The sequence below is a fragment of the Heteronotia binoei genome, chromosome 1, assembly GCF_032191835.1.
Source record: "Heteronotia binoei isolate CCM8104 ecotype False Entrance Well chromosome 1, APGP_CSIRO_Hbin_v1, whole genome shotgun sequence".
Classification (NCBI taxonomy): domain Eukaryota; kingdom Metazoa; phylum Chordata; class Lepidosauria; order Squamata; family Gekkonidae; genus Heteronotia; species Heteronotia binoei.
This window is the reverse complement of record NC_083223.1, coordinates 280353842-280377754: the sequence shown is the minus strand read 5'-3', so window position 1 is coordinate 280377754 and position 23913 is coordinate 280353842. Positions and strand designations below refer to the sequence as shown.

At 51.2% G+C, this 23913-nt stretch overlaps 1 protein-coding gene across 1 annotated transcript in view; it reads right to left on the bottom strand.

The window, feature by feature from the left end:
- The window catches only part of LOC132584398 (unconventional myosin-Ie-like), a 78446-nt gene that overhangs the window by 7298 nt on the left and 47235 nt on the right, over positions 1 to 23913 (bottom strand). The window contains exons 16-25 of the mRNA XM_060256271.1: positions 23686 to 23767; positions 20488 to 20594; positions 19003 to 19101; positions 15294 to 15438; positions 9862 to 9976; positions 9261 to 9430; positions 6302 to 6447; positions 5824 to 5970; positions 2098 to 2255; positions 734 to 814 (exon numbers count right to left, since the gene is read on the bottom strand). Coding sequence (XP_060112254.1) covers positions 734 to 814; positions 2098 to 2255; positions 5824 to 5970; positions 6302 to 6447; positions 9261 to 9430; positions 9862 to 9976; positions 15294 to 15438; positions 19003 to 19101; positions 20488 to 20594; positions 23686 to 23767 — 1250 coding nt within the window. The remainder of the gene's footprint in view (positions 1 to 733; positions 815 to 2097; positions 2256 to 5823; positions 5971 to 6301; positions 6448 to 9260; positions 9431 to 9861; positions 9977 to 15293; positions 15439 to 19002; positions 19102 to 20487; positions 20595 to 23685; positions 23768 to 23913) is intronic.

Sequence of the window (23913 nt, the reverse complement as noted above, 5' to 3'; positions counted from 1 at the left end):
TCTCAGGGGAAGGCCTCAGCCTCTCTGCCCTGTTCTTGTTCCTCCAGAGGAACTGGCTGGCCACTGTGTGAGGCAGGAGGCTGGACTAGATGGACCCTCCCTGGTCTGACCCAGCAGGGCTCTTCTGATGTTCTTCTCAGGGGAAGGCCTCAGCCTCTCTGCCCTGTTGTTGGCCCTCCAAAGGAACTGGTTGGCCACTGTGTGAGACAGGAGGCTGGACTAGAAGGACCCTCACTGGTCTGACCCAGCAGGGCTCTTCTGAGGTTCTTCTCAGGGGAAGGCCTCGGCCTCTCTGCCCTGTTGTTGGCCCTCCAGAGGAACTGGCTGGCCACTGTGTGAGACAGGAGGCTGGACTAGATGGACCCTCCCTGGTCTGACCCAGCAGGGCTCTTCTGATGTTCTTCTCAGGGGAAGGCCTCAGCCTCTCTGCCCTGTTGTTGGCCCTTCAGAGGAACTGGTTGGCCACTGTGTGAGACAGGAGGCTGGATAAGATAGACCCTCCCTGGTCTGACCCAGCAGGGCTCTTCTGATCCTCTTCTCAGGGGAAGGCCTCAGCCTCCCTGCCCTGTTGTTGGCCCTCCAGAGGAACTGGTTGGCCACTGTGTGAGACAGGAGGCTGGACTAGATGGACCCTCCCTGGCCTGACCCAGCAGGGCTCTGAGACCTTCTGCCCGTGATGCTGGTGTTCTGCCACTCAGCTGTGGTATTTCTCCCAAACTCCACCCTCTTTTACCTGCAGCCGTGGGGGCATTCCAGCCAGGGGCAGGTGCCCCACCAAGGTACCGGCTCTTCCTATTATCCTTCCGGGTGGGCCCTGAAAGATTGGAACATCCACAGTCAGTTGTGCAGGTGAAGCTGGCCCCAAGCCCCTTAGAACCCGCCCAGCAAGCAGCAGCCCTCGCAGAGATCAAGAATCTGCTCTACTTTCAGCTCTTGGGAGACCATCCCATGCCAAGGAGCTCTTCGCTTTCTGCAACCCTGATAGCATCAACAAACAAGGTGTGGGACAGCGATGGGTTACGGCTTCAGTTCTGGTCACCGCACCTCAAAAAGGATATTAGAGCATTGGGGAAAGCGCAGAAAGGGCAACTGGAAGGCTTCAAGGGTTGGAACCCTTTCCCTATGAAGAAAGGTTGAAACGCTTGGGGTCAAACCCGGTTCTCCCAGATGAGAGAGCTCTGGCTGACCCAAGGCCATTCCAGCAGCTGCAAGTGGAGGAGGGGGGGAATCAAACCCGGTTCTCCCAGATGAGAGAGCTCTGACTGACCCGAGGCCATTCCAGCAGGTGCAAGTGGAGGAGTGGGGAATCAAACCCCATTCTGCCAGATGAGAGAGCTCTGGCTGACCCAAGGCCATTCCAGCAGGTGCAAGTGGAGGAGTGGGGAATCAAACCCGGTTCTCCCAGATAAGAGAGCTCTGGCTGACCCAAGGCCATTCCAGCAGCTGCAAGTGGAGGAGTAGGGAATCAAATCCGTTCTCCCAGATAAGAGAGCTCTGGCTGACCCAAGGCCATTCCAGCAGCTGCAAGTGGAGGAGTGGGGAATCAAACCCGGTTCTCCCAGATAAGAGAGCTCTGACTGACCCGAGGCCATTCCAGCAGGTGCAAAGGGAGGAGTGGGGGAATCAAACCCGGTTCTCCCAGATGAGAGAGCTCTGGCTGACCCAAGGCCATTCCAGCAGGTGCAAGTGGAGGAGCGGGGAATCAAGCCCGGTTCTCCCAGATGAGAGAGCTCTGGCTGACCCAAGGCCATTCCAGCAGGTGCAAGTGGAGGCGTGGGGAATCAAACCCGGTTCTCCCAGATGAGAGAGCTCTGGCTGACCCGAGGCCATTCCAGCAGGTGCAAGGGGAGGAGTGGGGGAATCAAACCTGGTTTTCCAGATAAGAGTCTGTGCACTTCACCGCTACACCGAACTGGCTTTTAAATGGTATTTTAGCACTTCTGAATATATGCTATTTTGTACCTTTGCACTATGTGCCTAGTTACATTTTCTTTTCCTTTGCTCCAACCGTTTTGGTTCCCCCCCTCCCCCTCCCCTCCCGCAACCATCCCCCCCGTCCCCCTTTCCTCCCCCCTCAAACCAAAGAGGCACACTCACGAGCGTTCCGTGGCAAGCCGGGCCCGATGCTGACGACCAGCACTTTGCCGTTGTTGCGGAGCAGCGCTAAGTCCCCCTGGCAGATCTGGAACTGGATCTGCCGGGAGCCGGCAGCTCCCCAAGGGCCCCATCCGTCCTTCTTCACCTTGAACTCCAGCCTAGGAGCGGAGAGGGAGAGAAAGAGCGAAGAGCAGGTCAGAAGCCAAGATCCTGGCCGCCCCCCACCCCTGCTCCTGCAGCAACATCCCTTCTTTGCCCCTGGTGTGGGCAGCTCCCTCCCGGGCTCCTGCAGCCATCCTGTGACTGGCCAAGTTCTCTTCCAATCATGTCGCCCTTCTAGGGTTGCCAAGTCGCCACCGGCTGCCGATGGGGGACTATTTTCGGGTGGTGCAGTGACATCACCAAGAAGTGATGGTGCAATGACATCACCAAGAACTGGCAGAGACTGTCCAAGAGAGAGATCTTGGGGTCGTAGTAGAGAACTCACTGAAAATGTCAAGACAGTGTGCGTTTGCAATAAAAAAGGCCAACGCCATGCTGGGAATTATTAGGAAGGCAACTGAAAACAAATCAGCCAGTATCATAATGCTCCTGTATAAATCGATGGTGCGGTCTCATTTGGAGTACTGTGTGCAGTTCTGGTTGCCGCACCTCAAAGAGGATATTATAGCATTGGAGAAAGTGCAGAAAAGGGCAACTAGAATGATTAAAGGGCTGGAACACTTTCCCTATGAAGAAAGGTTGAAACGCTTGGGGCTCTTTAGCTTGGAGAAACGTCGACTGCGGGGTGACATGATAGAGGTTTACAAGATTATGAATGGGATGGAGAGGGTAGAGAAAGAAGTCCTTTTCTCCCTTTCTCGCAATACAAGAACTCGTGGGCATTCAATGAAATTGCTGAGCAGTCGGTTTAGAATGGATAAAAGGAGGTACTTCTTCACCCAAAGGGTGATTAACATGTGGAATTCACTGCCACAGGAGGTGGTGGTGGCTACAGGCATAGCCAATATATATATATATATATATAAATATAAATTATTGGCCACTGTGTGATACAGAGTGTTGGACTGGATGGGCCGTTGGCCTGATCCAACATGGCTTCTCTTATGTTCTTAAGTGACGTATTGCGCTAGGCACATCGTGTGGGGCCACTCTAGGAATTTTTTGGGGGGAGAACTCTATAATTTTTCATGGGGCCAGTCTAGCAATTAGGAGAGGAACCCTATGGTACCCTAGAGTCTCCCCCCCCCCCCCGAACTCCTAGAGCATTCCTGTTTGACGTGACTGGTGTGATAAGTCACTTCCTGGTGATGTCATTGCACTGTGTGCTGCCACGCGTAATGGGGCTCTTTGGGGCGGGGATCCCCCCGGCGGCCTGCTCCGTGCCAGCAGGTTGGGGGTCTCGAAAGTGGGGGAAACTCCACCCCCCAGTGGGAGCTTGGGAAGCCTATGCCCTTCCCAGCTGACCACATTGCACCTGGCTCTTGGATACTTGGATGCTGGCCTTGAATTCAGCAGGAGTGCACAGGCGTGTAGCTCCTGAACCTTTCTGAGGGTCCCCCTTCGTGCCCCCCACCTTGTCCGTTGAATAGTAGGTGCAGCTGCATAACAATCCCAGGATGAGCTCCACCACCTATTTGTCTACAAAACGACACCTGCTTAAATGGGATGGGATCCCCACGGCTACTCGTGGGCATTCGATGAAATTGCTGAGCAGTCAGGTTAAAATGGATAAAAGGAAGTCCCTTCTTCACCCAAAGGGTGATTAACATGTGGAATTCACTGCCACAGGAGGTGGAATTCACATTAACATGTGGAATCCACATTAACATGTGGAATTCACTGCCACAGGAGGTGGTGGCGTCCACAAGCATAGCCACCTTCAAGAAGGGGTTAGATAAAAATATGGAGCAGAGGTCCATCAGTGGCTATTAGCCACAGTGTGTGTGTGTGTGTATATATATATATATTTGGCCGCTGTGTGACACAGAATGTTGGACTGGATGGGCCATTGGCCTGATCTAACATGGCTTCTCTTATGTTCTTAAGCATAGCCAGCTTCAAGAGGGGGTTAGATAAACATATCGAGCAGAGGTCCATCAGTGGCTATTAGCCACAGTGTGTGTGTGTGTGTGTATATATATATATATATATGTGTGTGTGTGTGTGTCTGTGTTTTTGGCTACTGTGTGACACAGAGTGTTGGACTGGAGGGGCCACTGGCCTGATCCAACATGGCTTCTCTTATGTTCTTGTGTGACACAGAGTGTTGGACTGGATGGGCCATTGGCCGGATTCAACATGGCTTATCTTATGTTCTTATGTGACACAGAGTGTTGGACTGGATGGGCCACTTGCCTGATCCAACATGGCTTCTCTTATGTTCTTATGTGACACAGAGTGTTGGACTGGATGGGCCACTTGCCTGATCCAACATGGCTTCTCTTATGTTCTTATGTGACACAGAGTGTTGGACTGGATGGGCCATTGACCTGATTCAACATGGCTTCTCTTATGTTCTTATGTGACACAGAGTGTTGGACTGGATGGGCCATTGGCCTGATCCAACATGGTTTCTCTTATGTGACACAGAGTGTTGGACTGGATGGGCCATTGGCCTGATCCAACATGGCTTCTCTTCTGTTCTTATGTGACACAGAGTGTTGGACTGGATGGGCCATTGGCCTGATCCAACATGGCTTCTCTTATGTGACACAGAGTGTTGGACTGGATGGGCCACTGGTCTGATTCAACATGGCTTCTCTTATGTTCTTATGTGACAGAGTGTTGGACTGGAAGGGCCATTGGCCTGATCCAACATGGTTTCTCTTATGTTCTTATGTGACACAGAGTGTTGGACTGGATGGGCCATTGACCTGATTCAACATGGCTTCTCTTATGTTCTTATGTGACACAGAGTGTTGGACTGGATGGGCCATTGGCCTGATCCAACATGGCTTCTCTTATGTGACACAGAGTATTGGACTGGATGGGCCATTGACCTGATTCAACATGGCTTCTCTTATGTTCTTATGTGACACAGAGTCTTGGACTGGATGGGCCATTGGCCTGATTCAATATGGCTTCTCTTATGTTCTTATGTGACAGAGTGTTGGACTGGAAGGGCCATTGGCCTGATCCAACATGGTTTCTCTTATGGGACACAGAGTGTTGGACTGGATGGGCTATTGGCCTGATCCAACATGGCTTCTCTTCTGTTCTTATGTGACACAGAGTGTTGGACTGGATGGGCCATTGGCCTGATCCAACATGGCTTCTCTTATGTTCTTATGTGACACAGAGTGTTGGACTGGATGGGCCATTGGTCTGATTCAACATGGCTTCTCTTATGTTCTTATGTGACAGAGTGTTGGACTGGAAGGGCCATTGGCCTGATCCAACATGGTTTCTCTTATGTTCTTATGTGACACAGAGTTTTGGACTGGATGGGCCATTGGCCTGATCAAACATGGCTTCTCTTCTGTTCTTATGTGACACAGAGTGTTGGACTGGATGGGCCATTGGCCTGATCCAACAGGGCTTCTCTTATGTTCTTATGTGTTGGACCGGAAGAGCCATTGGCCTGATCCAACATGGAGTGTTGGACCGGAAGAGCCATTGGCCTGATCCAACATGGCTCCTCTTCGTTTCTTATGTGACACAGAGTGTTGGACTGGATGGGCCATTGGCCTGATCCAACATGGCTTCTCTTATGTTCTTACTTACTGGTTACTGAACCTGACAGTCAGCGGCTTCTGGGCACGTTCTTCATAGCGCTTGCACAGCAAGCTCAGCAGCTCCGTCTTGAACGTGGACTCCAGGACGCTGTCGTATTGGGGTTCGTGGATGATGATGAAGTCATCCTGCAGGGTGCTGGGGAAAAGCAAAGGGCAAAAGTCTGCATCCAAGGGAGCAATAATGTAAGAAGAAGATGATACAGGATTTATATCCTGTCCTTCGCTCTGAATCTCAGAGCGGTTGACAATCTCCTTTGCCTTCCTCCCCCACAACAGACACCCTGTGAGGTGGGTGGGACTGAGAGAGCTCTGACAGAAGCTGCCCTTTCAAGGACAGCTCTGCCAGAGCTATGGCTGACCCAAGGCTCTTCCAGCAGCTGCAAGTGGAGGAGTGGGGAATCAAACCTGGTTCTCCCAGATGAGAACAAGAAGACAACTGCAGATTTATACCCCTGTTCAATCCTCACCTCAAGGAGACCGACTGAATCCTCTCCAACTCAATCTGCCTCTTCAGGACCTCCTTGATCGCCCCTTTCTCTGGCCCTTGCTTCACCTTCTCCCGGCCAATCAGGTAGAGGAGTTTGGGGGTGAGAATCAAGTCCCGTTTCACCGTCTGGAGGGGAAGCGGCAGAGAAGGAAGTCAGGAAACACGGCGGGCTACGAAGGAGCGGTGAGGCGGGCCCTCAGTGGACTGTGCAAAATCTTATTTCACACGTGTTGAATAATCTGCTTTCGATGCACGCTGCAGCTAGATTTTACCGGGTGCAAGGGCAAAATCCACTTTTGAACGATCTCTAAAGTGCACTAGAATGGGATTCAAAGCGCATGATTCCGCATGAGCAAAAGCCATCTAAGGCAGGGGTGCCGAACTCATTTGTTATGAGGGCCGGATCTGACATAAATGAGACCTTGAGGGGCCGGGCCGTGTCGGGTTGGGCCAAGGCATGCCGCGTCGGGCCATGTGTGTACCTATTGAAGATTACGTAGCAGAGAGATAATTTTTTTAAAGAACACAAACACAAACGTATTTTTAAAACACTTAAAACGTTAGCACTCATTGGTTTTAAAGGTGTTTTCTCTGTATCTCTCCCATGGGATCGAGGGAACCGGGCAAAGGAAGCTCTGGCTCGTTCCTTCCTCCCCCAGGGGACCTAGAGGGGGAGGAGCCTCAGCCGATAGAAGGGAGAGAGGCTTGGCTCAGTAACTGCTGTGCAATTGAGAGAGCCTGGCAAAGCAAGCTACCCCTCCCCCCTTCCTCCCCAAGGGAGAAGCCTCAGCCAATGGAGAAAAGGGAGGTTTTGCTCTGTAGCTCCAGTGCAGTCGAGCAAGCTGTGATGCAGAAGTCAGCAAGATATAGGGAGAAGGAAGCAGATGACAGCCAGTTGCTCGGGGGCCTGAGAGGAGCCCTCCGGGGGCCTGATTCAGCCTCCGAACTGCATGTTTGACACCCCTGATCTAAGGCAAGAGTGTCGAACTCATTTGTTATGAGGGGCGGATCTGACATAAATGAGACCTTGTTGGGCCGGGCTGGGATATGTCAGACCGGGCCATGTGTGTACCTATTTAAGATCAGGTAGCAGAGATATAAACGTTTTAAAGCACACAGACAAACATGACTAAACATTTTTTAAAAAACAAAACAAAACATGCTTAAAATATTAGCACTGGTTGGTCTTAAAGGGGCTTTCTTTGCATCTCTCCCATGGGATCCAGGGAACTGGGCAAAGGAAGCTCTGGCTCTTTCCCTCTCTCCCCAGGGGACCAGGAGGGGGAGGAGCCTCAACCAATGGAGAAAACAGAGGCTTTGCACTGTAGCTCCTGTGCGATTGAGCAAGCCTGGCAAAGCAGAATGAGATGCAGAAGGAAGCAAGAGAGGGGGAGAGAAGGAAACAGAGCCAGATGCTCGGGGGCCTGATGGGAGCCCTTTGGGGGCCTGATTCGGCCCCTGGGCCACATGTTTGACATCCCTGATCTAAGGCGTAACTCTTCTCCATTTTAAGTGCAGGGTTTTAAAGGCAGGGGTTGATCAGCATCGATCGTTTGCCTTTGGGATTTGTTTTCGAATGGAGCAGCAGACTGTCCGTGCCTCCAATCATAGAATCACAGAGCTGGAAGGGACCTTCAGGGTCATCTAGTCCAACCCCCTGCACAAGGCAGGAAACCGACAAATACCTACCCCAAATTCACAGGATCTTCATCGCTGTCAGACAGCCATCTAGCCTCTGTTGGAAAACCTCCAAGGAAGGAGAGCCCACCACCTCCCAAGGAGGAAGCCTGTTCCACTGAGGAACTGCTCGAATGGACAGGAAGTTCTTCCTAATGTTGAGCTGGAAACTCTTTTGATTTAATTTCAACCCGTTGGTTCTGGTCCGACCTTCCGCAGCCACAGAAAACAATTCCACCCCATCCTCTCTAGGACAGCTCTTCAAGTACCTAATTGCAGAACTTTATTTTTATCCCCTTTAAAGCTCAGTTTATTTATTTTAACCCAGTTTCCCAAAGGTTGACAACAGGAAGGTGAGTGCGTTAGGCCTGATCTAACAGAGAAACCCTTAAGCACTTTGACTTCTGATTTCCAGGGAAGTCAGCCCAGCCTTGGGGGTCTAAGTGACAGAACTCATAGAATCACAGAGCTGGAAGGGACCTCCAGGGTCATCTAGTCCAACCCCCTGCACAATGCAGAGAACTCACAAATACCAACCCCAAATTCACAGGATCTTCATCACTGTCAGACGGCCATCTAGCCTCTGCTTAAAAACCTCCAAGGAAGGAGAGCCCACCACCTCCCAAGGAGGAAGCCTGTTCCACTGAGGAACCACTCTTAACAGTCATAGAATCCTAGAGTCGGAAGGGATCTCTAGGGTCATCTAGTCCAACCCCCTGCACAAGGCAGGAAACTCACAAACACCTCCCCCTAAATTCACAGGATCTTCATTGCTGTCGGATGGCCATCTAGCCTCTGTTTAAAAACCTCCAAGGAAGGAGAGCCCACCACCTCCCAAGGAGGAAGCCTGTTCCACTGAGGAATTGCTCTAACGGTCAGGAAGTTCTTTGTAATGTTGAGCCGGAAACTCTTTTGATTCAATTTCAACCCAGTGGAAGGGAGTATTACCTTCTGGGGCCACAGAAAGACCACCCTAGATGGACCTATCGTGAACGGAGCTTGGACTTCAGTACTGCTGCTCACGACTCTGTGCCACGGGACTCCTTAAATATTATGATGTCCCTCAAATTTAAAAAAACTCTACATAAACGTTTGAATTTAAAAAAAAAGATAACATATTATAAACTGTGTTCCTAGTCCCTTCCAACTCTGCGATTCTATGAGGGCCAGCCGCTCCTGGTCTTCGGTCCAGCCCAGTGGATTTTCATTTCCTCAGAGGGATTTTCACTTTCTCAGAGGACGTGAGCCCCTCCGCGGCTCACCTTGAACCGCCGGTCGTACTTGACGACAGTGTCGGCAAAGTCCACGTGCTCCCGCCGGCCCAGGAAGCGCCGCAGTTCCGGATGGTTCTCCAGACCGATGTAGTCGCCCATGAAGTTCCGGTTGATGCTGTTTCGCCGACGCTCCTTCTTGTTCAGGACGATGTTGGAAGCTTCGGAAGACAGAGGAGGAGGAGGAGGAGGACGTGAGCCCTCTCGTGAGCCTCGCTGCCGCGTCCCAGCCAGGGTTTCTTTTGTAGCAGGAGCAACTTTACATATTAGGCCACACACCCCTGATGTAGCCAATCCTCCTGGAGCTTACAAGGCTCTCAGTACGGGGCCTCCTGTAAGCTCTTGGAGGATTGGCTACATCAGATGGGTGTGGCCTAATATGCAAAGGAGTTATTGCTATATAAAAAAAAGCTCTGATCTCAGCAGGGAGGGAAAAGGCTCCCTGCCCAATCCCAGAGGGATTTTTCTACGGATGCCTTGATGTGCCCCAGTGGTGCAACGTCTCCTCCCCACGTTCTGGGTCCAAGCCGTAGAGTGGCAGGGAACTGCACCCCTCCACCCCGCCCAGCTCATGTGGGAAAGACCCCCTCACCTTCTTCTCTCATCCGGATGTACTTGCGCACGGCCACGTGCTTCCGCCAGGCCTTCTGAATGACACGGGCGTAGCCGTCGTAACGTCGTTCCCGCATCTCCTCCAAGAGGAAGAGCTGGAGGGGGGGGAGGAAGGAGAGAGGGAGACGATTTGATTCATGAGATCTCAGTGGTCTCCCCCTCCCCCGAAGTTGACCAAAGGCCCCTTGTGACAGGCAACAGAGTTATTATTTATTTAAGAACATGAGAGAAGCCATGTTGGATCAGGCCAGTGGCCCATCCAGTCCAACACTCTGTGTCACATAAGAACATAAGAGAAGCCATGTTGGATCAGGCCAATGGCCCATCCAGTCCAACACTCTGTGTCTCATAAGAACATAAGAGAAGCCATGTTGGATCAGGCCAGTGGCCCTTCCAGTCCAACACTCTGTGTCACATAAGAACATAAGAGAAGCCATGTTGGATCAGGCCAGTGGCCCATCCAGTCCATCACTCTGTGTCACATAAGAACAGAAGAGAAGAAATGTTGGATCAGGCCAGTGGCCCCTCCAGTCCAACACTCTGTATCACATAAGAACATAAGAGAAGCCATGTTGGATCAGACCAACGGCCCCTCCAGTCCAACACTCTGTGTCACACAAAGGCCAAAAAACCCAGGGGCCATCAGGAGGTCCATCAGTGGGGCCAGGACATAAGAACATAAGAGAAGCCATGTTGGATCAGGCCAATGGCCCATCCAGTCCAACACTCTGTATCACACAGTGGCCAATAATTTTTTTTATATATACGGTATATATATACACCCACACTGTGGCTAATAGCCACTGATGGACCCCTGCTCCATATTTTTATCTAACCCCCTCTTGAAGCTGGCTATGCTTGTAGCCTCTACCACCTCCTGTGGCAGTGAATTCCACATGTTAATCACCCTTTGGGTGAAGAAGGACTTCCTTTTATCCGTTCTAACCTGACTGCTCAGCAATTTCATTGAATGCCCATGAGTTCTTGTATTGTGAGAAAGGGAGGAAAGGACTCCTTTCTCTACTTTCTCCATCCCATGCATAATCTTGTCAACCTCTATCATGTCACCCCGCAGTCGACGTTTCTCCAAACTAAAGAGCCCCAAGAGTTTTAACCTTTCTTCATGGGGAAAGTGTTCCAGCCCTTTAATCATTCTAGTTGCCCTTTTCTGCACTTTTTTCAATGCTATAATATCCTTTTTGAGGTGCAGTGACCACAATTGCACACAGTATTCCAAATGAGACCGCACCATCGACACTAGAAGCCCTCCCACTGTTGCCTCCCCCAAGCACTAAGAATGCAGAGTATCACTGCCCCAGCCATAAGAACATAAGCGAAGCCCTGTTGGATCAGGCCAGTGGCCCCTCCATTCCAACACTCTGTGTCACATAAGAACATAAGAGAAGCCATGTTGGATCAGGCCAGTGGCCCCTCCAGTCCAACACTCTGTGTCACATAAGAACATAAGAGAAGCCATGTTGGATCAGGCCAGTGGCCCCTCCAGTCCAACACTCTGTGTCACATAAGAACATAAGAGAAGCCCTGTTGGATCAGGCCAGTGGCCCCTCCAGTCCAACACTCTGTGTCACATAAGAACATAAGAGAAGCCATGTTGGATCAGGCCAGTGGCCCCTCCAGTCCAACACTCTGTGTCACATAAGAACATAAGAGAAGCCATGTTGGATCAGGCCAGTGGCCCCTCCAGTCCAACACTCTGTGTCACATAAGAACATAAGAGAAGCCATGTTGGATCAGGCCAGTGGCCCATCCAGTCCAACACTCTGTGTCACATAAGAACATAAGCGAAGCCCTGTTGGATCAGGCCAGTGGCCCCTCCAGTCCAACACTCTGTGTCACACAGAGGCCAAAAAACCCAGGGGCCATCAGGTGGTCCATCAGTGGGGCCAGGACACTAGAAGCCCTCCTACTGTGCCCCACCCCCCCTATAAAAACATAAGAATATGAGAGAAGCCATGTTGGATCAGGCCAGTGGCCCATCCAGTCCAACACTCTGTGTCACACAGAGGCCAAAAAACCCAGGGGCCATCAGGTGGTCCATCAGTGGGGCCAGGACACTAGAAGCCCTCCTACTGTGCCCCCCCCCCCTATAAAAACATAAGAATATGAGAGAAGCCATGTTGGATCAGGCCAGTGGCCCATCCAGTCCAACACTCTGTGTCACACAGTGGCCAAAACCAAACAAAACCCCCAAGTGCCATCAGGAAGTTCACAAGTGGGGCTAGAAGCCCTTCCACTTTGCCCCCTCCCCCAAGCACCAAGAATACAGAGCATAACTGCCCCAGGCAGAGAGTTCCAACAATACGCTGTGGCTAAGAGCCACTGATGGACCTCTGCTCCAGATGTTGATCCATATCCTCTTGAAGCTGGCTGTTCTTGTAGCCACCACCACTTCCTGTGACAGTGAATTCCACATGTTAATCACCCTTTGGGTGAAGAAGGACTTCCTTTTATCCGTTCTAACTCGACTGCTCAGCAATTTCATTGAATGCCCACCAGTTCTGGTATTGTGAGAAAAGGACTTCTTTCTCTACTTTCTCCATCCCATGCATAATCTTGTCAACCTCTCTCATGTCACCCCTCAGTCGACGTTTCTCCAAGCTAAAGAGCCCCAACCGTTTTAACCTTTCTTCATAGGGAAAGTGTTCCAGCCCTTTAATCATTCTAGTTGCCCTTTTCTGGTCTTTTTTCAATGCTATGATATCCTTTTTGAGGTGCGGTGACCAGAATTGTACACAGTATTCCAAATGAGACCGCACCATCGATTTATACAGGGGCATTATGATACTGGCTGATTTGTTTGCAGTTCCCTTCCTAATAATTCCCAGCATGGCGTTGGCCTTTTTTATTGCAATCGCACGCTGTCTTGACATTTTCAGTGAGTTATCTAGCATGACCCCAAGATGTGGATATTTCTTTATAGCCCGCCTTTTCCCCCAGTGGGGACCCCAAACTAGCTTATATTGTTCTCCTCCCCTCTATTTTATCCTCACAACCACCCCGTGAGGTAGGTTAGACTGATAGAGGTCTCCACGGTTACCCAGCAAGCTTCCATGGCAGAGTGGGGTTTCAGAGGGGCCACCCCAAAAACATAGATGGAATGGACCAGGAGGTCATTTTAATATGTCCCATTTGGGTAGGAAAATGTCTCATGGTGGTCCTGGCAGCTCATACGCTGGACCGTGGCCACCTCTGGAGGGCAGCACAGGGGACACATCTGGTCAGCCAGGGGGAAAGAGTGGGTTATGGGGTAGCGCCCACAAGTGGGAATGGAAGGAGAGGGGAGCATAAGAGAGCCAGTTTGGTGTGGAGAGCCAGTTTGGTGTAGTGGTTAAGTGTGCGGACTCTTATCTGGGAGAACCAGGTTTGATTCCCCACTCCACCACTTGCAGCTGCTGGAATGGCCTTGGGTCAGCCAGAGATCTCTTATCTGGGAGAATCGGGTTTGATTCCCCATTCCTCCACTTGCACCTGCTGGAATGGCCTTGGGTCAGCCAGAGATCTCTTATCTGGGAGAACCGGGTTTGATTCCCCACTCCGCCACTTGCAGCTGCTGGAATGGCCTTGGGTCAGCCAGAGATCTCTTATCTGGGAGAATCGGGTTTGATTCCCCACTCCTCCGCTTGCACCTGCTGGCATGGCCTTGGGTCAGCCAGAGCTCTCTTATCTGGGAGAACCGGACTTGATTCCCCACTCCTCCGCTTGCACCTGCTGGCATGGCCTTGGGTCAGCCAGAGCTCTGACAGAGGTTGTCCTTGAAAGGGCAGCTGCTGGGAGAGCCCTCTCCAGCCCCACCCACCTCACAGGGTGTCTGTTGTGGGGGAGGAAGGTGAAGGAGATTGTGAGACTCTTCGGAGTGGAGGGCGGGATATAAATCCAATATCTTCTTCTTCTTCATCATAAGAGAGGTTTATAAAATTATAAATGCTAAGGAGAAAAGTGACCACAGGTAAGGATACCTTCCACATTTAGAATTCAGGGCAGGGCTTCTTTTGTTGTAGCAGGAACTCCTTTGCATATTAGGCCACACACCCCTGATGTAGCCAATCCTCCAAGAGCTTACAGAGCTCTTCTTACAGGGCCAAGTACAGGAGGACTGGCTACATGATGGTGATACTGGATGTATACCCTGACCTATACTCTGAATCTCTGCACGGCTTACAATCTCCTAAATCTTCTCTCCCCACAACAGACACCCTGCGAGGTGGGTGGGGCTGAGAGAGCTCTGACAGCAGCTGCCCTTTCAAGGACAACTCCTGTGAGAGCTAGAGCTAACCCAAGGCCATTCCAGCAGCTGCAAGCGGAGGAGTGGGGAATCAAACCCGGTTCTCTCGGATAAGAAGAATTCTGCAGATTTATACTCTGGCCTTCTCTCTGAATCAGAGACTCAGAGCAGGTTACAATCTCCGATATCTTCTCCCCGCACAACAGACACTCTGTGAGGTGGGTGGGGCTGAAAGAGCTCTTACAGCAACTGCCCTTTCAAGGACAACTCCTGCCAGAGCTATGGCTGATCCAAGGTCATTCCAGCAGCTGCAAGCAGAGGAGTGGGGGATCAAACCCGGTTCTCCCAGATAAGAGTCCGCGCAATTAACCACTACACTTACCACTACAATTAACCACTGCAGATTTGTACCCTGCCCTTCTCTCTGAATCAGAGACTCCGAGCGGCTCACAATCTCCTTTATTTGCTCCCCCCACAACAGACACCCTGTGAGGTAGGTGGGGGTGAGAGGGCTCTCACAGCAGCTGCCCTTTCAAGGACAGGCTCAGAGCGGCTCACAATCTCCTATATCTTCTCCTATATCTTCTCCCCCCACAACAGACACCCTGTGAGGTGGGTGGGGCTGAGAGGGCTCTCACAGCAGCTGCCCTTTCAAGGACAACCTCTGCCAGAGCTATGGCTGACCCAAGGCCATTCCAGCAGGTGCAGGTGGAGGAGTGGGGAATCAAACCCAGTTCTCCTAGATAAGAGTCCGCACACTTAACCACTGCACCAAACTGGCTCTCCCAGAAGCTGTCCTTTCAAGGACAACTCTTGTGAGAGCTATGGCTGACCCAAGGCCATTCCAGCAGCTGCAAGTGGAGGAGTGGGGAATCAAACCCGGTTCTCCCAGATAAGAGTCCGTGCACTTAACCACTACACCAAAAAAGAGAAGAATTGCAGATTTACACCCCACCCTTCTCTCTGAATCAGAGACTCAGAGCGGCTCACAATCTCCTTTATCTGCTCCCCCCACAACAGACACCCTGTGAGGTGGGTGGGGCTGAGAGGGCTCTCCCTGATTTCTGCATCGTTCACATGAGGAGAAAGAGAAATGGCGGATGAATGAACAAAAAGGGAACCCCATGCAGTTGGGGCCCACGCGGCCACTCCAACCCTTCCGTGCTCACCGATTCGGGGGCTTTGATGAAGACCTTGGTCCGGCCCAGCTGGTACTGGTCAGGATCCATGTTGACCGACTTCATCAGGTGCACCACACCCTGCTTCTCGTCCCCGCGCCATGAAGGCCACGTCTGTGGGGTCAGGATGGCGTACCTGGGTGAGAGAAGGGAGGGGGACCTCAGCGCTCCACAAAAGCTCTCAAGAATGCCAAGGAAGGCACACGCTCTGTGATATAAATCCGCTTAGTTAAAGAAAATTTGTATAAATTGATTTATCGCTGGTATTATACTCCAGATAAACTCTCTAGAGCCTATCCAGAGGCTTCTAACAAATGTTGGAAGTGTAACAAAACAAAAGGCTCTTTATTCCACATGTGGTGGCTCTGTGATAGGGCAAAAAAATATTGGACTCAAGTATCCATATGGATACAAAAGATATTAAAAAAAACAAATCCCCCACCTACCTGAACTGTTTTTATTAAATGTCTGCAAAATTGATGTGTCTAAATCAGAAAAAAAAATCTTGCTCCATATATTAACTATAGCTAGAATCCTATATGCCAGATACTGGAAGACACATAATATCCCAAAGAGAAATGAATTTATAGTTAAATTATTGGAGACAGTAGAAATGGACCTTTTAACCACGAGGTTGAGAGATGGTAATATAACGGAATGTAATGATACTTGGAAACCGGTGTATGATTGGGTGGAAAATTTAAGATTTGGATAGATAGAATAAGTAACAAATGTCAGTAAGTTATCTATATGTTCCTTTAAATGCGGTGGTGGGTATGTTCAATTTTTGGTTATGTTATATGTGGTATAGAATACAATAAAATTTATTTATTTTTTTTAAAAAAAAGAATGCCAAGGAAGGCTGAACAGGGGGGAGGGTTGGGGGCATCGACCTGTGAGGGATTTCTTTATAAAACGGAATGCTTGGCTCGCAAAAAAGCCTGGAGTGGGACTTGTCTCTCCTGGATTGAACTCGGAGAAGGGGTGGTTGAAACAGAGTTTCAAAAACTCCCCTGACACACACACACCCCTCAAACATAACAACATAAGAGAAGCCATGTTGGATCAGGCTAATGGACCATCCAGTCCAACACTTTGTGTCACACAATGGCCAAAAAACCCAGGTGCCCTCAGGAGGTCCATCAGTGGGGCCAGGACACTAGAAGTCCTCACACTGTTGCCCCTCCCAAGCACCAAGAATACAGAGCATCACTGCCCCAAACATAAGAACACAAGAGAAGCCATGTTGGATCAGGCCAATAGCCCACCCAGTCCAACACTCTGTGTCACACAGCGGACAAAAAAACCCAAATGCCATCAGGAGGTCGACCAGTGGGGCCAGGACACCAGAAGCCCTCCCACTGTGCCTCCCCAAGCACCAAGAATACAGAGCATCACTGTCTCAGACAGAGAGTTTTTCATGCAGGAACTCCCAAGTGGGACCTGGTAGGTCGTGGGAGAAAGTGGAAAGCCATTGGCAGAGACCGTAATGGGGTTAGACGCTCCCTCAGTATGAGGTGGCTTCATAGGTTCTTCAAGAAGATTCAGGAGCCCTCTGGACGGCGACAGAGTTCAGACAGAAAATGGTTCTGTCCGAAGAGGGTGCTGTCTGCCCTAGAAAATGGTGGCCCAGAAGGAACCTATTTGACAGGCCGTTTTGGGGACTATTATGACCCAGGTTTTCCTTAGAAAGGAACCAGTTGCTGGAGATGATTGCAAGGGCCTTGCTATTTAGGGCTGGGGTCCCCGACCGTTTTGAACCCATGGGCACGTCTGACACTGACACGGCAGAGTGGGCACCAGCAACAAAATGGCTGCCGCAGGAGACGGAGCCATCCACAAAATGGCTGCCGCAGCTTCGCTTTAGTAACGCCGTCTAGATCAGGGGTGTTATGAGGACCTTAACTGTTCGGCCGAGGCATATTGTTCTTATTTAAGATTAGGTAGCAGAGATATAAACTTTATAAAGGAAATAGACAAACACAATTAATCTTTTTTTTAAAAAAAAACTTAAAATAAAACATGCTTAAAACATTAGCACTCCTTGGTCTTAAAGGTACTTTCTTTGTATCTCTCCCATGGGATCGAGGGAACTGGGCAAAGGAAGCTCTGGCTCTTTCCTTCCTTCCCCAGGGGATCGGGAGTTGGGGAGCCTCAGCCAATAGAAGGAAGAGAGGCTTGGGTCAGTAGCTCTGCTGGGGCGATTGAGAGCATCTGGCAAAGCAAGTTCTGCCTCCCCACCTCCCTCCCCAAGGGAGGAGCCTCAGCCAATGGAGAAAATGGAGGCTTCGCTCTGTAGCTCCTGTGCGATGGAGCAAGCCTGGCAAAGCAAGCTGTTGTGCAGAAGGAAGCAAGAGAGAGGGAGAAGGGAAGCAGATGACAGCCAGTTGCTTGGGGCCCTGATAGGAGCCCTTCGAGGGCCTGATTTGACATATGAACATATGAAGCTGCCTTATACTGAATCAGACCTTTGGTCCATCAAAGTCAGTATTGTCTTCTCAGACTGGCAGCGGCTCTCCAGGGTCTCAAGCTGAGGTTTTTCACACCTATTTGCCTGGACCCTTTTTTGGAGATGCCAGGGATTGAACCTGGGACCTTCTGCTTCCCAAGCAGATGCTCTACCACTGAGCCACCGTCCCTCCCCCCGGGCCATATATTTGACACCTCTGGTCTACATCCTTGTGCTGTGATGGCAGCTGTTGCCAATACAGCATTTAAAAAAACAACTTTAAAACCAATCAAATCTTCAATAGCCAATTGGAACCCATGGAAACAAGCCCTACCTGGTCCCAGTCCTGTAGGCAAGAATTTTTTTTGGTGGGGAGCATTTAGGAACATTTGGGCCAGTCGCTAATTAAATTAACAGTAGCCATGGCTGGGGACACATTCTTTAGGGGGCATTAAATTAGTTACAGAGCCAGTTTGGTGTCGTGGTTAAGTGCGCGGACTCTTATCTGGGAGAACCAGGTTCGATTCCCTACTGCTCCCCTTGCAGCTGCTGGAAGGGCCTTGGGTCAGCCATAGCTCTGGCAGAGCTGTCCTTGAAAGGGTAGCTGCTGTGAGAGCTCTCTCAGTCCCACCCACCTCACAGGGTGTCTGTTGTGGGGGGAGAAGATAGAGGCGATTGTAAGCCGCTCCCAATCTCTGATTCAGAGAGAAGGGCGGGGTATAAATCTCCACTTCTTCTTCTTCTCCCTCCCTTCAGAGAACTATGGGGATTGTTGCTTTGTCAAGGGGTCTGTTAGGGAACCTCTCATAGAAGGTTTTCATTCGCCACCCCCAGCTAGGGTTGCCAATCCCCAGTTGGGGGCAGGAGATTCCCTGGATTGGAGGCCCTCCCCCCACTTCAGGGTCATCAGAAAGCGCGGGGGGGGGCAGGGAAATTGCTGCTGGGCACACCGTTATTTCTTATGGAGACTGATTCCCATAGGGTATAATGGAGAATTGATCAGTGGGTATCTGGGACTCTTGGAGGGCTGTTATTTGAGGTAGAGGTTCTAAATTTGCAGCATAGCAGCTGGTGCCTCCCCTTAAAACACCAGCAAACTACAATTCGTAAGACTCTTGGGGAGAACGATCCACAATCGTGAAGTTGGTAGGAAACGTCTGGTGGGTGTGGCAACAGGGAAAAGATGAACTGGGAATAACTCCACTGGTAGGAGCTCCTTCCCGTCGCCCCTCACTGGCCCGCAAGTCTTACCTGTGGAGAAATTTCTGGAAGGCCCTCCGATAAGCATAGCCAGCTCGGCGCACCCGAATGTTCTCCCGCAAGCCCAGATACTCCACCTGGTGCTTCACCCTGTAAGCAAACAGGGGTCCATTCAAGTTGTCTCTCAGCTTCGTGTATAGCCCACCTTTCTTGTCAGTAACAACAGTTAAAATGATGTAGGCAGACAGCAGAAGATATCCGATAAACATAAGAATATAAGAGAAGCCATGTTGGATCAGGCCGATGGCCCATCCAGTCCAACACTCTGTGTCACATAAGAACAGAAGAGAAGCCATGCTGGATCAGGCCAGTGGCCCATCCAGTCCAACACTCTGTGTCACAGAAGAACATAAGAGAAGCCATGTTGGATCAGGCCAATGGCCCATGCAGTGCAACACTCTGTGTCACACAGTGGCCAAAATACCCAAGTGCCATCAGGAGGTCCACCAGTGGGGTGAGGACTCCAGAAGCCCTCCCACTGTTGCTTCCCCCAGCAACAAAATACAGAGCATCACTGCCCCAGACATAAGAACATAAGAGAAGCCATGTTGGATCAGGCCAATAGCCCATCTAGTCCAACACTCTCTGTCACACAGTGGCCACAGAAACCAGGTGCCATCAGGAAGTCCATCAGTGGGGCTAGGACACTAGAAGCCCTCCCACTGTTGCCCCCCTCCCTGCAAGTACCAAGAATACAGAGCATCATTTGCCCCAGACAGAGAGTTCCAACAATTCGCTGTGGCTAAGAGCCACGTATGGATCTCTGCTCCATATGCTGATCCAATCCCCTCTTGAAGCTGTCTATGCTTGCAGCTGCCATCACCTCCTGTGGCAGTGAATTCCACGTGTTAATCACCCTTTGGGTGAAGAAGTCCTCCCTTTTATCTGTTCTAACCTGACTGCTCAGCGATTTCATCATGTGTCGATGAGTTCTTGTATTGTGAGAAAGGGAGAAAAGGGCTTCTTTCTCTACCTTCTCCATCTCCAATCTTGTCAACCTCGATCGTGTCACCCCGCAGTCGACGTTTCTCCACGCTAAAGAGCCTCAAGCGCTTTAACCTTTCCTCATAGGGAAAGTGTTCCAACCCTTTTAATCATTCCAGTTGCTATTTTCTGCACTTCCACCATTCTGTCCTTCAAAGCGACATATACTCCCATGGCTCTCATCCACTCACGCAGCAGAGAGTTCCATGGAAATGTTACGGCGTTTGTGTGTATAAGCAAAAAGAAGCACATCTCTGGTATACCCTGCCTTTCACCTCCAGACTAGAGCTACCTGGCTCAGCCACCTCCAGCGGCTCTCGTACACACATTCAGAAAGAACGGGATCCTGTGGACGTGCCAATGGAAGAACTTGTGAGCTGCACTACAGAGAAACTCCTCCTTCCACAGAACCGTCGGCCTCATTCAAGAACCAAGGAATCTCTTCTCCCCCCACCCCCTGCCCAAGGGACACGATGCTCATGGGCCCCTCACCTGCTTTCCTCCCAGTCACGGGGTCTCTTGGTCTCGTTGGGCTTGATGCAGCGGATGTAATGCGGGGTGCATTTCATCAGGGTCCCCACCAGGTCATTGGCTTGTTTCTTTTGAGAGCGGAGGGGGAGAGAAGACAAAAAAAAAAGAGTAACCCCCTGATCCATTCACCATAAGAATGTGCCCTGTTGGATCAGACCGGTGAGGGTCACCTAGTCCAGCCTGCTGTCTGACTCAGTGGCCAGCCAGTTCCTCTGGAGGGCCAGCGACAGGGCAGAGAGACCGATGCCTTCCCCTGAGAGGAACATCAGAAGAGCCCTGCTGGGTCAGACCAGGGAGGGTCCATCTAGTGCAGCCTCCTGTCTCACACAGTGGCCAGCCAGTTCCTCTTGAGGGCCAACAACAGGGCAGAGAGGCCGAGGACTTCCCCTGAGAAGAACCTCAGAAAAGCCCTGCTGGGTCAGACCAGGGAGGGTCCATCTAGTCCAGCCTCCTGTCTCACACAGTGGCCAACCAGTTCCCCTGGAGGGCCAAAAACAGGGCAGAGAGGCCGAGGCCTTCCCCTGAGAAGAACCTCAGAAGAGCCCTGCTGGGTCAGACCAGGGAGGGTCCATCTAGTCCAGCCTCCTGTCTCACACGGTGGCCAGCCAGTTCCTCTCTGCATGGCCAGCAACAGGAATTAGAGAGCAAGGCCTTCCCATGATGTTGCTTCATGGCTCCTTACGGGATTCAGAGGTTCAGTGCCTCTGGATATGGAGGTTCATCTTAGCCACCAGGGCTAGTAGCCATTCATAGACTTTTCCTCCATTAATCTAATCCCCTTTTAAAGCTGTTCATGCCCGTGGCCCTCACCAGGTGTGATCTATTTTGCCCGGTGACTACATCAGGGTTAAACAAAGTGCACACAAAAGCTTATTCCCAGAATAAAACTTTGTTCTGCTGCTTCAGACCAACAGGGCTGCCCCCCCCGAATCAACCTCCAAAGTTGAAGGAGGAGGAGAAGAAGAAGAAATTGGATTTATATCCCGCCCTCCACTCCGAAGAGTCTCAGAGCGGCTCACAATCTCCTTTCCCTTCCTCCCCCACAACAGACACCCTGTGAGGTAGATGAAGATACTGGATTTATATCCCGCCCTCCACTCCGAAGAGTCTCAGAGCGGCTCACAATCTCCTTTCCCTTCCTCCCCCACAACAGACACCCTGTGAGGTAGATGAAGATATTGGATTTATATCCCGCCCTCCACTCCGAAGAGTCTCAGAGGGGCTCGCAATCTCCTTTCCCTTCCTCCCCCACAACAGACACCCCGTGAGGTAGATGAAGATATTGGATTTATATCCCGCCCTCCACTCCAAAGAGTCTAAGAGCGGCTCACAATCTCCTTTCCCTTCCTCCCCCACAACAGGCACCCTGTGAGGTGGGTGGGGCTGAGCGAGCTGTCCCACCAGCTGCCCTTTCAAGGACAGAGGCTCAGAGCCACTCACAATCTCTTTTCCCTTCCTCCCCCACAACAGACACCCTGTGAGGTAGGTGCAGCTGAGAGAGCTCTCCCAGAAGCTGCCCTTTCAAGGACAGAGGCTCAGAGCCACTCACAATCTCTTTTCCCTTCCTCCCCCACAACAGGCACCCTGTGAGGTGGGTGGGGCTGAGAGAGCTCTCCCAGCAGCTGCCCTTTCAAGGACAGAGGCTCAGAGCCACTCACAATCTCTTTTCCCTTCCTCCCCCACAACAGGCACCCTGTGAGGTGGGTGGGGCTGAGAGAGCTCTCCCAGCAGCTGCCCTTTCAAGGACAACTCCTGCGAGAGCCATGGCTGACCCAAGGCCATTCCAGCAGCTGCAAGTGGAGGAGTGGGGAATTGAACCTGGTTAAAAGTCCACACACTTAACCACTACACCAAACTGCCTCTCAGAACACACAGGTTACGTCTTGGAAGGGCTGTCATTTAGAGGAGGGCGGGGAGCTGTTCCTGTTGGCAGCAGAGGAGAGGACTCGGAAGAATGGGTCTAAATTAAGGGTGCTAAGGTATCAGCCAGATATCAGGGGAAGCTTTTTAACAGTAAGAGTTGTTCAGTAGTGGAATCAGCTCCCAACGGAGGTGGTGAGGTCCCCCTCACTGGCAGTCTTTAAGCAGCCGCTGGAAGAACCCTTGTCGGGGATGCTTTAGGATGATCCTGCATTGAGCATGGGGTTGGACTAGATTGCCTCTATGGCCCCTTCGAACTCTGGGATTCTATGGTTCTATGAGAATGTGGAAAAGGCCATAGTCCCTCGATGCTTAGGTGGCTCAGTTGTAGAGCATCTGCTTGGTAAGCAGGAGGTCCCAGGTTCAATCCCCAACTAGAAAGGGTCCAGGCAAATAGGCGTGAAAAACCTCAGCTTGAGACCCTGGAGAGCCATGAATGGGGCTGTTGCTCAGTGGTAGAGCCTCTGCTTGGTAAGCAGAAGGTCCCAGGTTCAATCCCCAACTAGAAAGGGTCCAGGCAAGTAGGCGTGAAAAACCTCAGCTTGAGACCCTGGAGAGCCATGAATGGGGCTGTGGCTCAGTGGCAGAGCATCTGCTTGGAAAGCAGAAGGTCCCAGGTTCAATCCCCAACTAGAAAGGGTCCAGGCAAGTAGGAGTGAAAAACCTCAGCTTGAAACCCTGGAGAGCCGCTGCCAGTTAGGGGAGGGACGGTGGCTCAGTGGTAGAGCATCTGCTTGGTAAGCAGAAGGTCCCAGGTTCAATCCCCGGATTCTCCAACTAAATAGTGTCCAGGCAAACAGGCGTGAAAGACCTCAGCTTGAGACCCTGGAGAGCCACTGCCAGTCTGAGTAGACAAGACTGTCTTTGATGGACCAAGGGTCTGATTCAGTAGAAGGCAGCTTCAGACGCTTCTTAAGAGAGGAATAAGCAAAGGCAGACTGCCAGGGAGATGAGGGGGTCGCCACCACAGACCTACCCCCCCCCCCCGACAAAAAGAAAACACCCTTTGCTCCTCTTTGCTTCATCGGAGACGCAACAGCTGCCTCAGGTCAGCGGCAGGCACCCTCTTCACCAAACAACTGGCAATAAACGTTTATTCTTGCAAAGATATTCCACTAGAAGAAGACGGATTTCTGCTTGGCGGGGTCTGGGGAGGAATGTATTTGCTGAAGCTAAGAATTCCAGGTGCCGCAGGGAGACGGCAATCCCTTTCGCCGCAAGACCTGCCCCAGACGGTACCTTGATTTTGCTGCCGGCTGTGGTGGGACGTCCTTTCTTCTCTGCGTTCAGGCTTTCCGGAAACAGGTCTCGGATGAAGGCCCTTTAGGAGGAAGGAGGGAAAGAGAGTCAGCTTCTGTGGAAGGCTCGAGGGCCTCGGGGAATGACAAAGAACCGCCATTTACGATCCGGGCCTAACCGACCTAAGTTCTTCCCAGAGCTTCCTTTGTTCTGTCGACTGTCCACCCC